This window comes from Oratosquilla oratoria, chromosome 1, assembly GCF_046742065.1.
Source record: "Oratosquilla oratoria isolate Oo_2021 chromosome 1, ASM4674206v1, whole genome shotgun sequence".
Lineage (NCBI taxonomy): Eukaryota > Metazoa > Arthropoda > Malacostraca > Stomatopoda > Squillidae > Oratosquilla > Oratosquilla oratoria.
Window position 1 is genome coordinate 67,383,356 of NC_134777.1, and position 18,094 is coordinate 67,401,449.

General features: G+C 42.2%; 1 protein-coding gene across 1 annotated transcript in view; it reads left to right on the forward strand.

Moving 5' to 3' along the window:
• Positions 1-18,094, forward strand: part of LOC143034453 (epoxide hydrolase 4-like) — a 47,609-nt gene that overhangs the window by 21,481 nt on the left and 8,034 nt on the right. The window contains exon 4 of the mRNA XM_076200557.1: positions 6,455-6,567. Coding sequence (XP_076056672.1) covers positions 6,455-6,567 — 113 coding nt within the window. The remainder of the gene's footprint in view (positions 1-6,454; positions 6,568-18,094) is intronic.

The window sequence follows — 18,094 nt, forward strand, 5'->3', positions numbered from 1 at the left end:
TCCTCAATCCCTCTGATCCTGCTACAAGCGCAGTGTCATCAGCAAACAACAACTGGCTTATTTCCCACTTTTCTCCATTTTCTTTAACCACCTCCAATCCCCAGCACCACTACCTTTGCTGTATAAATTGAACAGCCAGGGTGACAACACATCCTTGACAGAGTCCCACCTTTACCTCAAACCACTCACTCTCTCCATTTCTAATCCTAACACAAGCTCTACTACTCTAATAAAAACTCTTGACTGCTCTTAAAAGCTTTCCTTCTATCTCGTATATCTGCAATACCTCCCACAGTCCCTTTCTGTCTACCCTGTCATGAGCCTTTTCCAGATTCATAAAAGCCCAAAAAACATCCTTAAAGCTTTCTCACATATCTGTCTTACCACAAAAATCTGATCTACGCAACCCCTAACTGTCCTAAACCCTCACTGTTCCTCACCAGTTACTCCCTCTGTTCCTTTCCTAATCCTCACAATCAAGACCCCATAAGCCTTCCCAACTATGCTTAACAAGCTGATCCCTCTGAAACTATTACACTCACAATTGTCCCCATTTCCCTTGTAAAGTGGAACTATACAGATGCTCCTCCAGTCCTCTGGGACTCTACCCTCTCTTAAACAAACATTAAATAACATTTAGCAGCTCCCTAAAATACTCTGCCCATCTTCCTCTTATTGCCTTCTCTTCCATTATCATCTCTCCATCAACACCCTTTACCTTTTCCTCTCTACTTGACTTGCCTCCTCTTCCTCATTTAATTTCCTTCCAAAACATCTTTTTATTGCTTTGAAAATTTGTCATACTTAATATGATTTATGAAGTATGAATGTATATACATACATATACCAAGGACTTTTTCTCCCTTACAAGGGAAGTAGCCAAAGTCAGAGGCATAAATCCATTCCCACCCATTTCATCCCCACATACTCCACTCCTATTCACCACCCTTCCCTCCCTGTTATCTTGGCTCCTCTTGGATGACAGGTCATCCCTGCATCTCACCCACTGCCCTGGGTCAGAAGCAATGCAGCAAGACAGCATATCCACAGCAAGGCTGCTTCATTTAATTGGCAACCCCCCCCCCCCTCTGTCCCCTTATGCAGAAAAAGAGGAGAGAAATCCCTTTGGGCTGCATCAGAATATTCACACATACTCCCTAACTCACCAACCCCATCCCTCACCCACTTCCTTCAATGTATCACAGCATCATCCATACACCACCATTCTCTACTCACCCCTATCTTCTGTTTTCTCTCTTCCTTCTTCAACAGACATCCACCTCTTTCTCAGTGCCCTGTTTACCCCCATCCATCCATCTCATCCTTGGTTGTCACCTCATGTTCACTCCATCCACTTCTGCTTTCCACATTTCTATTTTACTAATCTTGCTGTACTCATTCTTTTCATATGTCCAAACCATCCCAATACTCTTTCATCAACCCTGTCTCCCAACTCCTTTTCCACCCCTACACTCTTTGTTTCTTACTCTATCCAGCCTAGTAACCCTTACCATACTTCTCAGGCATTTCATCTTAAACACATTTAAACTCTTCCTTATGTTCCATGTTTCTGCCCCATACAGTGCTGTCGGCACAATCACCACTTCATACAATCTCCTCTTAGCATCCATTTCCAAAGGTCTATTTCTCATTATACTTTTTAATCTCCCAAGGCATTCACTTGTTTCTCACAATTTACATTCTACCTCCACCTCCACTCCTCCCTTTCTCACCACATTCACCTTAAAGTATCTAAAGCTATCCACTTCCTCCAGTCTCTCTTAATACTCACTTCCAATTTGCTGCCACTCTTTCCCCTTGTATATTTCATCACCTTACTTTTACCCACATTTATCTTCCACTTCTTTTGCACACCTTCCCAACCTTTGTCACTAACTTCCTTAATCCCTTGATCCTGCTACAAGCACAGTGTCATCAGCAAACAACAACTGGCTTCTCTCCCATTTCCTCCATTTTCTTTAACCATCTCCAATCCTCGACCCATTACCCTTGCATTTACCTCGTGCACCATCCTATCCATGTAGAGATTGAGTAGCCAAAATTACATGACACATCCTTGGCAAAGTCCCACCTTTACCTCTCACCACTTGCTCTTTACACTTCTATTTCTAACAGAGGCTCTACTACTCTTGTAAAAACTCTTGACTGCTCTTAACATCTTTTGTCCTATCCTCAGGGTTCCCACGGTCCTTGAAAATTCTGGAAAGTCCTGGAAAAAAAAGTGATCCTGGAAAGTCATGGAAAAGTCCTGAAATTCTGCCAAAAATCAAGTGGTCCTGGAATTAGGACTACCAGCTAAAAAAGTCATTGAAAGTCCTTGAATTCAGTGTTGCATGGATGTTGGTTGTGCTCAATATTCTACAGTGTGCAGTGTCTGACATAGCAAACATGGGAGTTTCCGCTCTGAGAAGTCACATGAAAAGCAACTTGCATAACAGGATCAGCCCGTTAAGGGAAAATCCATCAGCAATCCGCAACTTCTTTGGAAAGAAGCAAGACGAAAAGGCAGATGATGCTGCAGCCAATGTCACCTCCAGTGCGCCAGTTGCTAGTACAAGTACAGCTCCACAAAGATCAGAGGTTGCAGCTGCTGTGTCAGATGCTGCCCTCCACGCAGAGGTTCTCTGGGCTCTGAAGCTTGTTATGAGCAACTACTCATTCAATTCATCATCTGATGTGGGCATGTTGTTCCCAAGAATGTTTCCGGACAGCCAAATTGCTAAAACTTTCTCATGTGGTGCTACAAAGTGTGCTTATCTAGTTTGTTTTGGCCTGACTCCATATTTCCATGATCTGCTAGTGGAGAAAGTCAGAAGTGCGGAGTGCTATACCATATCCTTTGATGAGTGCATGAACCCTGTTTCACAGAATGAACAAATGGACTTCATAGTCCGTTACTGGGACAATGATTCTGGTCAGGTCAGTGTAAGGTACTTTGGGTCACAGTTCTTGGGGCATGCTCGAGCAAGCGACCTACTCAACAACTTCAAGGAAGGGACAGAACAACTAGATCCCAAGCAATGGATGGACCTAACGTCAATTGGAAATTTTTCAATGACCTGCAACAGGAGCGCAAAACACAGGATCTCCCAGAACTTCTGAACATCCGAAGCTGTGGACTCCACACTGTCCACGGAAGCTTGCAGAAAGGGGCCAACGAAACTGGATGGAAGATTGGATACCTGCTAAGGTCTCTGTGGCAGCTCTTCCATGATACCCCTGCAAGAAGAGAGGATTTCACCACTATCACAGGGAGCAAGCTGTACCCATTGGAATTTTGCCAGCACAGATGGGTTGAGGATGCAAAGGTTGCAGAGCGTGCGTTGCAGATGTGGCCCAACGTGGAGAAATTTGTGGCATCCTTCAAAGACCCCAAGAAGGCCCCTAGCACTGCCTCATTTGCATCAGTGAAAGCTGCCTGTGAGGACCCACTCTCCGTCGCAAAGCTACAATTCTTCATCTATGTAGCTAAACAACTCCAGCCATTCCTTCAGAGGTTTCAAACAGATGCACCCATGGCACCGTTCTTGGGACAGAAGCTAAAGGAAGTGGTTGTTGCGCTCATGGGACGTTTCATCAAAAAAGAAGTTCTGGACAAAGCAGACACCATGCAGAAACTGGCCAACCTGGACCCCAAGGACCAGAAGAACCAGATGCTGCCAAAACTTGTAGATCTGGGATTTGCTGCTCGAGAGTCTGTGAAGAAAGCTGCTGAGAAGAAACTGGTAAGTGATTTGAAGGTCCTGGCATTCAAGAATGAGTGTGTGACACTGCTATCAGAGCTCACATCCAAGATGTTGGACAAGAGTCCCTTGAAACTGTCCCTGGTTCGATATCTCTCTGCACTGGCTCCAGATAAACTAGTTGCTCCTTCTACAGATGCGGCGACGAAGTTCCAGAAAATCCTCCAGATGCTTCTGAATGCCAACAGGCTGTCCGGGGAAGAGTGCGATGAGCTCCTTGCTCAGTACAAGGCGCTTGGCAGTGAGATGAGGCAGGAACATGCAGCAGATTTCAAGAACTTCACCCCAGATAGTGAGAGGCTGGACATATTTCTGGGCCAGTACTTTAAAGACCACAAGTACAGCAAGCTCTGGTCTGTTTTCAAGATGCTTCTCACAGTCTCCCATGGTCAGGCATCAGTAGAAAGGGGTTATTCTGTGAACAAGGACCTCCTGGTTCAGAACATGCAGGAGAAGACTATTGTAACTCTTCGTACAGTCTATGACAGTATCCAAGCCACAGGCCAGCACTTCACTGAGTTACCCTTCACTCCCAGACTGAAAAGGCATGTCAGGGCATCGAGGATGAGATACCAACAGTACCTCGCGGATCAGAAGAAGTCACAGACAGATAATGAGAAATCCTCAAAGAGAAAGGCACTACAAGAGGATATCCAGTCAGCAGAGAAAAAGAGGAAGCTCTTGAAAGATAGTATGGAGTCAATGACCAAGGTAGCAGACCAGCTGGCAAAGAAGGCAGAAACAGAGCATGACTTCACTTTGCTGGCTAAGTCCAATGCTTTCAGACTGAAAGTTTCTGAGAAGGCGGATGAAAATCTCAAACTGGAAAAGAAACTACAAGACCTCAAGCAGAAACTGAAATCAATGGAGTGACTATTTTCAAGAAAGAGCAAAGAATGAATTATACCTGATACTCTGATATATATATATATATATATATATATATATATATATATATATATATATATATATATATATATATATATATATATTTATATATTGTAATCTAACAGAGGAAGACTACATAGTGTAATAAAGTGGGTGGAATCAGCTGGCTGTAAGGGGTGGAGGAGGCCAGAAAGATCAGTTTGTATTTGAAAATTGTTTCAGATATTCCGCTCAAAGTCCTGGAAATTTGATGATTTTTATCCTGGAATATTCTGGAAAAGTCCTGGAATTTAGTTTTCAATTTTCTGTGGGAACCCTGTATCCTGTATATCTACAGTACCTCCCACAGTGCCTTCCTGTCTACCCTGTTGTAAGCCTTTTCCAAATCCATAAAGCCCCAGAAAACATCTTTACCTTTTCCTAAAGCTTTCTCACATACCTGCCTTGCCACAAAAATCTGATCCACACAACCTCTACCTGTTCTAAACCCACTTTGTTTCTCACCAATTACTCCCTCTGCTCCTCTCCTAATCCTCTCAATCAAAATCCTCCCATAAGCCTTCCCAACTACACCCAACAAACCGATTCCTCTGAAACTACTGTACTCACATTTGTCTTTTCTTGTAAAGCAGAGCTATACAGGCACTCCTTCACTCCTCCAGCACTCTACCCTTTTTTAGACAAATGTTAGACAACCTCACCAGCCTGTCTACCATCACTGTACCTCCCTTTTTTAGACATTCCACATGACACCCATCTAATCTTGGTGTCTTACCTACTCTCATCATTTTAATAACTGCTTTCATCACATCTTATCTTATTTCTCTTCCATTTTCCTCATTCATCATTGTCATTTTCTTAGTGCCTCCCACTGCAACTACCTTTCCCTCCCTATCCTCTTTCATATTTAACAACACCCTAAAACACTCTGCCCATCTTCTTACTACTGTCTCATCCATTATTATCTCTCCATTTGCAACTTGTACCTTTTCTTCTCTACTTGATTCACCTCCCCTTCCTCTCTTAATTTCCTTCTAAAACATCTTTTTATTACTTTCAATATTTTCTGTAATACTCTTACCCTATTTTACATCTGCTCTCCTTGTAGCCTCCTTTATCTTATGTTTTACTTTTCTTCTCTTTTCTTTGTACCTCTCACATGACTCTTGTCTTATTTTGCAACAAGTCTGTTAATGCTCATTTCTTCGCTTCTACAAATATGAAATATGAAAAGATAGATGTTGCATTTGAGTTTGCCAGAGGTCTTTTCAATACATATTCCTCGGAAACTGGTATCATTCACTAAATGAAATTGTCTGGTATTAGTCAAGCAACTTTACTTTGCAAGTAATAGGTGATTGGATAAAAAAAAGAATTGTGTTACATTACTATCTCAAACCAGCCATGATTCATCATTGGTTCTTGTGTAGTATGTACAGCTACACAGAAAACTATCGTTAGTAGGGGTGTCGAAACATTCGGTAATGAACATAAACTTATGATACCGAAGGGTTGGTATTTCTGGGGTTCGAATTGTTCGAATTCCTTCTGAATGAATATGAATCGAATAATAGTTCCGGAGTTCATATGGATTCACTATGACATGATAATCTTATTTCCGATGGAGACTTCAACTTGTCTCAAATAGTTTCGTTGTTTTGTGTCAAAATGATTAGCGTGATTTACTAACGATAGTTTTCTGTGCAGCTGTACATGCTTTAGAAAATCTTCTCAAGTGTACTTCAGTAATGACATGGAGTGATTTACCAGAATTTAATTTTTTCTTTCCCTGTTTCTCCTAGGGTTGTTGCCCTGGATATGAGGGGGTATGGAGACAGTGAAAAACCAAAGGCACTGCAAAATTACAAAATTGATTTGTTAGTGGAGGACATCAGGGAGTTCATAGAAGTCCAAGGTAAACTACCAGTACCTAAGAACATAAGAATGAAGACTACAAGAGACCATAAGGTCTATACTAGGCAGTTGCATGCTTATTATCACCTGTCATCCCCATCCTTTACTTTTTTTTTTTTTTTTTTTTCTTTTATTTGTCTGGGGTATTGGCTGCAAGTTCTTGTGGCAAAGTAGCATGCAGTTGATACTTTAAGGTCTATATGGGGTGCCCCTATGGACCAGAGCCACACATAATTTTGTCTGTGATAGAGGAAAACTCTGTTCATAGAGTAATGATGACACTTTTGTACTACAACTATCCCTCCGTTATGCTGTCCCCCCAACCCCTTGTTACTGTCCTGTACCATTTCTCTGAATATTCATTTCCTTTTTTCGCATACCCTGTGGTGGGGGAAGAGAATGCTACCACCAAGTCTTTCCACTTGAGTCGTAAAAGGCGACAAAAAATGGGACGGGGGATGGGATTAGGAGTCCTGCTACCTGTAGCCCCAAAAGGGGACAACTGATAGTTTTAGCGCTCAATACATGGTTCCAAGTCTGTCCCAATTGTTGAACACTATTAGTATACCATTTCTTGCCAATTTCCATCTTATATTTAAATTTGGCCAATTTAAAGCTATTACTGTTAGTCCTGCCCTGTTGTCTTAATATGTTGACCTTGTTTGAATCACCCTTATTAAACCCTTTGATCCACTTGAACAACTCTGTTAGATCACCCTGCACTATGTGTCTTTCCAGAGTGTAAGTTAAGATGCCTAACCCAGTCCTTGAAAGGTAAATTTCTGAGCATGTATCATTTTGGTCATTCTCCTCTATTGATACCTCTATCTAGAGAAGAGATTATCCAGTTACCATACTATCTCATCAAGCAAAAGTGGCAAACCCCAGGTTGAATAATTGATAAAAATAAGTTACGGCATTATGGAACATGTACTTTTATGCAATTCATGTTTGAGAAATTATATTATTAGTTCTCATTAATTTGGTATCCAGTGATTATAATTAGGAATTCATGATAATTTGGCACTCAGCCAAGTGCCAAAATTGTGTTGAATAGTTAAGGATCACCCTGAAATATTAAAATGGCCCCCAAAATAATTTTGGAGTACTTATGAGATTCAGAAAAACAGTCAATCAATCTGTAGCCTCAAGTCTCTCTTGCAGGAGACCCATGGTTCCCAGGTAGCAGGCAGCAGCCACTGGATTGACTTATAAGTCACTCAAGGAATAGATATTGTGTTCTGGGTTTGATACCTGGTAAGTGCAATTACTTTTATGGCTTTCCAACCTCTCTCCACAATAGCTGTGCAGAACATCAGTGTTTCATGTGTATGCTAGCACCTAATCAGTATGGTCAAGCTGATTGTACAGATTTCAGACTTCATTCACAACCACAGCCATTCCAACATTGCAAAAACTTCACATGCAGCACTTCTCACCATACACAATAGTGACAAAATTTTCACACTGAATGAGAATCTGACAAGAATTAATGGTCTCAAACTGTCAGGAAATAGATTTGATTTGGAAGTGGGTAGAAACAACTTTTCCAACCATGTAGTTAATGAATGGAATAAACTTCCTGCAGAGGCAGTGCAATGTAGTTCAGTTCGAAGCTTTAAGATTCGTGTAGATAAACACCAAAGCAAGATGCTGTAATGACTGCCATTTATTTTATATTATTTGTTTATATGTTATTATTTGTCTTTTTGTTAATTATTATTTTCTTGATTTTCATTTATTATTAGTCATATGTCAATTTATTATTATTTATTATTTACCTGTTTGTTTACTATTTAACTATACCTATGCATTTATTTTTGTTATTTATCATTATGATATTATTATAATATTTATCATTATATTTGTTTTCACATCTGACCTAGTCATGGACCAAAAGGTCTCCTGTCAGCATGCTTTGCCTTTGTAATTCTTTGTAACCTTACCAAGCCAAATTAAGCCACTGTATTTACCTAGTTGTATTACTCAGGAAGGGAGCTATGCTCGTGGTGACCCGTCATTGGATCTTTCAGCATCAAGTTTTTTATTAAAATCTTGAATAGTATTTGCACACACTGTTTCTTTATCTAAGTTATTCCAGATATCCAGCACTCTGTGTGGGAAGCTATTCTTTTTCTGATCTCTTCTAGTTACCCTTTTTGAGTTTCTTTTCATGACCCCTTGTTTTTCCATTGTCATTTTTTAGTAAATCATTCCTATCAAGGATTTCCATTCCTTTCATGATTCTAAATATAGTCAGTAGATCATCTCTTTCTCTTCTCTGCTCCAGTGTTAGTAGTTCCAATTTCTTTGTATGTTAATTTAGAAAGAACTGATGCCAACTTTGTCATTGCTCTCTGTATTCTTTTTAGTTTCCTTATATTCTTTTTAGTACTGGGTGTCCATAGTGTCACGGCGTATTCCAGTTTTGGTCTAATCAATGTAACTAATATTTTTTTAGTAATTTCTTCATTCAAGTAATCAAATGCCACTTTCATTGACCTTAACCCCTTCCATACGGTGCCGCACACGTAGGCGTCATGGACTTAGATCTCGGTGGCAGCAGCCAATGCCAGCCGTACGACGTGTCGTAATAATACTCGCATCATAAAATATAGTCACCGCTTATATCGATCGTTCTCTCTTCACCCGTGAATTTTGATAACCATAGAAAATGCGATTACAAAAGAATTAGAAAGAATGTCATTATGGAGGGGCGACTACAATAAATATAATCAAGACGCCGATATGGCAGCCTCGCGAATACACTCGCTCCCCATGACGCCTACGTGTGCGGCACCGTATGGAAGGGGTTAATAGGTTGAAGGTTTCTCCAATTATTTTGTTTATATGTTTATCCAGTGTCATGTCTTTGCTGATTATTACTCCAAGGTCCCTTTCCGAGTGCACTTTTTTTTATTTCTTCTCCACCAATTTTATAATTTTTGGAAATTCTGTTTTTACTTTTTCCAAACTCCATTATGCTACACTTCTTGATATTGAAGTTAACTTCCCACAATTGAGTTCATTTCCAGATTTTGTCCAGGTCTGATTGTAATGAATCACAGTCCTCTTCTGTTCTTACTTTCTTCAATATTTTTGTGTCATCTGTGAAGAAATTCATATAACATTCAACTCCTTCATCCATGTCATTCATATACATGGGAAACATGATTGGAGCCAGCACCAACCTGTGGAACACCACTTATCATTTCTACCCAATTTGAGTATTTGTCTCTGATTACTACCCTCATTTTTCTTCCAATCAGGAAGTCTTCCATCCGTTCTGATAATTTACCTGTGATGCCACCTATTGATTCTAATTTTCTTATTAATATCTTGTGTAGTACTTTGTCAAATGCCTTTTGTAGGTCTAGATAGGCACAGTCTGCCCATCCATCCCTTTCTTGTATTATATCTATTAGTCTCAAGTAGAAGCAGGTCAGGTTTGTTGTATATGATCTTCCTTGTCTAAATCCAAATTGGTTTGGGTTTAGTATAGATTTTTCTTCCAGGCGTTTAACCCATCTACTTTTGATCACCTTTTCACATATTTTAGCTACTGTGCTTGTTAGGGAGACTGGTCTGTAGTTAGTTGGATTTTCCTTGTTTCCTCCTTTATATATTGGTACAGTGTTTGCATTTTCCAGTCTTGTGGTACCTTTCCTTCTTTGAGCGAGCATTTGATTATACATACATACATACATACATATACCAAGGCTTTTTCCCCCTTCCAAGGGAGGTAGCCACAAAGGGAAAGGCATAAAAACACTCCCACCCATTTCATCCCTAAATACACTCCACACCCTTCCCACCCTTCCTCTCATCTGAGCACCTCCTGGATGACGGGTCATCCCTGAACCCTGCCCACCGCCCTGGGTCAGAAGCAGTGTCGCAAGACACAGTACATCCACAGCAAGGCCGCTTCATTTAATCGGCGACCCCCCCTCTCCGTCCCCCTTTGCATATAAGGAGAGGACGGGGAGAAATCCCTTCGGGCTGCGTCAAAATTTACTCACACATACTACCCCACCCCCCACCCCCCCGCCCATTCCTCCTCATGCAGTCACAACATCATCCATATACAACCATTCTCCACTCACCTCTGTCTTCCGTCCTCTCCCTTCCTTCCTCAACAGACATTCCCCTCTTCCCCAAAGCCCCCTTTACCCCATCCATCCACCTCATCCTAGGACGTCCCCTCATGTTCACTCCCTCCACATCTGCCTTCCATACCTCTTTTACTAGTCTTTCTTCACTCATTCTTTCCATGTGTCCAAACCATCCTAATATTCTTTCATCAACCCTCTCTCCCAAATCCTTTTTCACCCCTGTTCTCCTCCTCACCTCCTCATTTCTCACTCTATCTAGCCTAGTAACCCCCACCATACTTCTCAGACACCTCATCTCAAACACATTCAAACTCCTTCTCTCTTCTTCTCTTATGTTCCACGTTTCTGCCCCATACAGTGCTGTTGGCACAATCACTCCTTCATACAGTCTCCTCTTCGCATCCATTCCCAAATGTCTATTTCTCATTACACTCTTTAAACCACCAAGGCATTTACTCGCTTCTCTCAATCTACATTCTACCTCCACCTTCACTCCACCTTTTCCTGCTACACTTGCACCCAAGTATCTAAAACTATCCACTTCCTCCAGTCGCTCTCCCTTAATGTTCACTTCCAGTCTACTGCCACTTTCACCCCTTGTACATCTCATCACCTTACTTTTACCCACATTTATCTTTAGCTTTCTTCTATCACATACTCTCCCAAACTCTGCCACCAGCTTCCTCAATCCCTCCTCTGACCCTGCCACAAGTGCAGTGTTGTCCGCAAACAACAGCTGGCTCACCTCCCACTTTTCTCCATTTTCTTTAACCATCTCCAATCCCTGACTCACTACCCTAGCATTCACCTCTCGCACCACCCCATCCATGTATAAGTTGAACAGCCAGGGCGACATAACACATCCTTGACGAAGTCCCACCTTTACTTCAAACCACTCACTCTCTCCATTTCCAATCCTAACACATGCTCTACTACTCACATAAAAACTCTTGACAGCTCCCAAAAGCTTTCCTCCTATCCCATAAATCTGCATAACCTCCCACAGTGCCTTTCTGTCTACCCTATCATAAGCCTTTTCCAGATCCATAAAAGCCCAAAAAACATCCTTCCCCTTTCCTATAGCTTTCTCACATATCTGTCTTACCACAAAGATCTGATCTACACAACCTCTACCCGTCCTAAATCCACACTGTTCCTCACCAATTACTCCTTCTGTTCCTCTCCTAATCCTCTCAATTAAGATTCTCCCATAAGCCTTCCCTACTACACTCAACAGGCTAATCCCTCTGAAATTACTACATTCACACTTGTCCCCTTTTCCCTTGTAAAGAGGAACTATACAGGCACTACTCCAGTCCTCCGGTACTCTACCCTCTACACTCAACAGGCTAATCCTCTGAAATTACTACATTCACACTTGTCCCCTTTTCCCTTGTAAAGAGGAACTATACAGGCACTACTCCAGTCCTCCGGTACTCTACCCTCTCTCCAGCAAACATTAAATAATCTCACCAACCAGTCCACCATCACTGAACCTCCCTTTTTCAGACATTCTGCATGACATCCATCCAGACCAGGTGCCTTACCTGCTTTCATCATCTTTACAACTGCCTTCACCTCATCCTTCCTTATTTCTCCTCCATTCTCCTCACTCATCACTCTCATTTTCTTCGTATTTCCCACTGCAGCTATCTTTCCTTCCCTATCCTCCTTCACATTCAGCAACTCCCTAAAATATTCTGCCCATCTTCCTCTCACTGCCATCTCTTCCATTATCAACTCTCCATCTGTACCTTTTACCTTTTCTTCCCTACTTGATTCGCCTCCTCTTCCTCTCTTAATTTCTTTCCAAAACATCTTTTTATTACTTTCAAAATTTTCTGTCATACTCCTACCCCATTTCACATCTGCTCTCCTCTTTGCCTCCTTTACCTTTTGCTTTACTTCTCTTTTCTTTTCTTTGTACGTCTCATATGACTCCCCTGTCCTCTTTTGTAACCAATCTGTGAATGCTCGCTTCTTCTCTTCTACAACCTTCTTTGTTTCCTCATCCCACCATTCACTACCCTTTCTTCTATTTCCCCCTGTCCTTCTTGTTCCACACACCATCCTTGCACACTTTAAGACTCCCTCCTTGAACCATCCCCATTCCTCCTCCACACCCATCTCTGCTCTATCCTTTACTCCCTCCCACTCCTCCTTCAGCTTCTTTTCGTACTCCTTCTCCTTTTCCTTTTCATTCAAGGAGTTCACTCTAAGAACCTCCCTACCTTTTGTCCCTTTCCTCCTTCTCCATCTATCCTCCACTCTCAACTTACCTTCCACCAAAAAATGATCTGATATTCCCCACCCTCTCCCCTTAGCACATGTACATCCTTAACTCTTCCTATCATAATCCTATTTACCACTACATAATCCATTAGCGCTCTATCTACCACCCTTCCCTCCACCACCCTCTCCCATGTGTACTTATGCTTGACTTTCTTCCGAAACACTGTATTTGCTATCATCAACTCTCTTTCTAGACACATTTCCACCATCAACTCTCCACTACGATTCTTTCCTGGAACTCCACACTTCCCAACCACTCCATCGATTGGACCATTTCCCACTCTAGCATTAAGTTCTCCCAGTACTATTACATTGACATTTCTTCCTAAACCCTCTATGCACTCATTTAAATCTATCCAAAAGGCCCCCCTTTCTTCCATGCTCTTCTCACTGCCCGGCCCATATGCACTTACAAAGACCCACATCTCCTTTCCCAGTTTCACCTTCATCCACATTATCCTTGAGGAAACCTCCTTCCACTCCACTACCCCTTTACCTATCTCCTCACTTACTAGAATAGCCACCCCTTCCCTCCCTCGCCCTCTCTTCACTCCTGATAACCTCCCACTTACACTCCCAAACATACACTCACCCTTCCCTTTCAACTTAGTTTCACTCAAAGCCAACACATCCAACTTTCTTCTCACAAACATACTACCTATCTCTTCCCTTTTACTCTCATCTGTACCACATCCACGCACATTAAAAGACCCAAACCTTAGGGTGCTGGCCCGAGGCCCGCCAGCACCCCTTATGCCTTCACTTTTGTCTTTAGGATGTGTGCCCCGTGGGGCTACAGGGAGAAGGATGCCTAGTCCCTCTCCCCGTCCCTTTCTTCTCGCCTCTTACGATCCAAGTGGGAAAACTTGGTGGCAGTATTCTTTTCCCCCACCACAGGGGAATTATAGTGTGTATTTTATATGTTAATTCTTCTACACATTCTTTCAGTATCCAATTTGCAATTTTGTGACATCAGGGTTTTTTATTTGGTTGCTGATTTCCTTCTTTGTTACAGTTATTTCCTTCACTGAGGGGGATTTCTGTCTCTCTATTCCCTCACAGTTAGGTGTGTTCTCAATTGTGAATACCAATTTGAAATGGTTGCTCATAACTTCTGCCATTTCTTGTTTTCTGAAAATTCATGACTTCCTTGGCGCAGCTTTTCTATTTCTTGTTTGTTTTTTAGTTTACCATTCACATATCTGTAAAATAGTTTTGGTTGTTCCTTGCATTTTTCTATTATTTCCTTTTCATAATTTCTCTTTTCTTCTCTGCATATTTTTACATAATCATTCCTTATTATGATGTATGTTTGCCATTTGCTCTTTTTTTGTCGTTTCCATTTTTTCCAGGTTTTGTCTCTTATCCTAAGCTTCACTACATTTTTTGTTGTACCAGTTCTTTATGTATGTTCTTTCTTGCTTTTGTTGTGGTACATATGTGGTGAAGTACAGAGGCTGTATCATCCCTCAGGGGATAGGCCAGTCCTGTAGTAGACCATTAAGACTAAACTAAACTGTGTGAGTGTGGTTAGAGTGGGGCTATGTAGGATGAGGTGTTTTTATTTGGGGCAATTTGCTTGTGTGGCTGGGCCTCTTTTGTGCTGGTATTGTTTTATGGTTAGATGGTGATGAACATAGTCATGCTAATGTCTTGCTTTTCATGGGAGGGATTTCTCTGCAGGCAAGAAAAAAGATCTATAGGCCACATCAATTTCATTCCTTCACAACAATGTGAATTTCCCCCTGCCTTCTCTATTTTCCATATGAGGGGACGAGGCAGGGAGGGTTGCCTTGTAAGTGAAGTGGCCTTGCTCTAGATGTGTTGTCTTGTTACATTGCTTCTGACCAGGGTGGTGGGCAGGAGACAAGGATGAACCTTCATCTATGAGGAGCTGTGATGGGTGGTGGATAAGAGTGAAATGAGTAGGGGTGAGTGCATGCCTTGATTTGCTACTTCTCTTATAAAGAAGAACCCCTTGGTATATAGATAGACAACAACTCTCCACTCACACCTATATCTTCTCTCCTTTCCCTGCTCATCAGACATTCCCTATGTAATCAATTCCCCCCTTCACCCCATCAATCCACCTATCCCATTCTTGGTCTTTCCCTCAAATTCACTCCATCCATCTTTGCCATCCACACTTTTTTTGTTACCTATCACTCATTTTTTCCACATGCCCAAACCATACCAATATTGTTTATCAACTCTATCTGCAAACTGTTTCCACATCTCTCTGCTTCAACTCATTTTTCACTTTGTCCATCTTTGTAACCCCATCATACTTCATAAACATTTCATCTCGAATGCATAGATCTCTTCCTGTAAAGTACATACATACATAAACCAAGGCTTTTTCCCCCTTACAAGGGAGGTAGCCAAAAAGGAAAAGGCATAAAATCATTCCCACCCATTCCATCCCTGAATACACTCCACACCCCTCCATCCTCCCTCTCATCTTAGCACCTCCTGGATGACGGGTCATCCCTGCACCTTGTCCACTGCCCTGGGTCAGAAGCAGTGTCGCAAGACACAGCACATCCACAGCAAGGCCGCTTCACTAAATCGGCGACACCCCCTCTCCGTCCCCCCATGCATAAAAGGAGAAGACAGGGAGAAAACCCTTCGGGCTGCGTCAAATTTTGTTCACACATACTACCTCATCCCGCCTGCCCATTCCACCTCATGCATCACAACATCATCCATATACAACCATTCTCCATTCACCCCTGTCTTCTGTCCTCTCCCGTCCTTCCTCAACAGACATTCCCCTCTTCCCCAAAGCCCCCTTCACCCCATCCATCCACCTCATCCTAGGACGTCCCTTCATGTTCACTCCCTCCACATCTGCCTTCCATACCTCTTATACTAGTCTTTCCTCACTCATTCTTTCCATGTGTCCAAACCATCCTAATACTCTTTCATCAACCCTATCTCCCAACTCCCTTTCCACCCCTGTTTTCCTCACCTCCTCATTTCTCACTCTATCTAGCCTAGTAACCCCCATCATACTTCTCAGACACCTCATCTCAAACGCATTCAAACTCCTTCTCTCTTCCTCTCTTATGTTCCATGTTTCTGCCCCATATAGTGCTGTTGGGACAATCACTCCTTCATACAGTCTCCTCTTAGCATCCATTCCCAAATGTCTATTCCTCATTACACTTTTTAATCAACCAAGGCATTTACTCACTTCTCTCAATCTACATTCTACCTCCACCTTCACTCCACCTTTTCCTGCCACATTTGCACCCAAGTATCTAAAACTATCCACTTCCTTCAGTCGCTCTCCCTTAATGCTCACTTCCAGTCTACTGCCACTTTCACCCCTTGTACATCTCCTCATCATACTTTTACCCACATTTATCTTCAGCTTTCTTCTATCACACACTCTTCCAAACTCTGTCACCAACTTCCTCAATCCCTCCTCCGATCCTGCCACAAGCGCAGTGTCATCCGCAAACAACAGCTGGCTCACCTCCCACTTTTCTCCATTTTCTTTAAGCATCTCCGATCCCTGACCCACTACCCTTGCATGTACCTCTCGCACTACCCCATCCATGTATAAGTTGAACAGCCAGGGCAACATAATGCATCCTTGACGAAGTACCACCTTTACCTCGAATCACTCACTCTCTCCATTTCTAATCCTGACACAAGCTCTACTACCCTCATAAAAACTCTTTGACAGCTCCTAGAAGCTTTCCTCCTATCCCGTATATCCGCAAAACCTCCCATAGTGCCTTTCTGTCTACCCTGTCATAAGCCTTTTCCAGATCCATAAAAGCCCAAAAAACATCTTCCCCTTTCCTATAGCTTTCTCACATATCTGTCTTACCACAAAGATCTGATCCACACAACCTCTACCCGTCCTAAATCCACATTGTTCCTCACCAATTACTCCCTCTGTTCCTCTCCTAATCCTCTCAATCAAGGTCCTCCCATATGCCTTCCCAACTACACTTAACAAGCTAATCCCTCTGAAACTACTACATTCACACTTGTCCCCTTTTCCCTTGTAGAGTGGAACAATACAGGCACTCCTCCAGTCCTCCGGCACTCTACCCTCTCTCCAGCAAACATTAAATAACCTCACCAGCCAGTCCACCATCACTGTACCTCCTTTTTTTAGACAATCTGCATGGCATCCATCCAGACCAGGTGCCTTACCTGCTTTCATCATCTTAACAACTGCCTTCACTTCATCCTTCCTTATTTCTCCTCCATTTTCCTCACTCATCACGGTCATTTTCTTAGCATTTCCCACTATAGATATCTTTCCCTCCCTATCCTCCTTCACATTTGTAACCATCTGTGAAAGCTCGCTTCTTCTCTTCTACAACCTTTTTTGTTTCCTCAACCCACCATTCACTACCCTTCCTTCTATTTCCTCCTGTCCTTCTTGTTCCACACACCATCTTTGCACACTTTGTGACACCTTCCTTGAACCATCCCCATTCCTCCACACCTAGCTCTACTCTATCCTTCACTCCCTCCCACTCCTCATTCAGCTTCTTCTTATACTCCTTTTCCTTTTCATTTAAAGAGTTACTCTAAGCACCTCCCTACCTTTTGTCCCTTTCCTCTTTCTCCATCTATCCTCCACTCTCAACTTAAATTCCACCAAAAAATGATCTGATATTCCCCCACCCTCTCCCCTTAGCACATGTACATCCTTAACTCTTCCTATCATAATCCTATTTACCACTACATAATCCATTAACACTCTATCTACTATCCATTAACACTCTATCTACTATCCACTACATAATCCATTAACACTCTATCTACACTTCCATCCACCACCCTCTCCCATGTGTACTTATGCTTGACTTTCTTCCGAAACACTGTATTTGCTATCATCAACTCTCTTTCTAGACACATTTCCACCATCAACTCTCCACTAAGATTCTTTCCTCGAACTCCACATTTCCCAACCACTCCACTCCTGTAAAATACAACTAGGTAAATATATTTCAACTCCTCTTTTCTGGCTCCCTTAAGTTGCAAGTCTTCCCCATACAGTGTTTAGGCACAATCACCTCTACCTCCCTCAACCCTTTCTATATGAGGACACCTACATAGGCGTCATAAGACATGAGTGGGTATATGAGGATGCCA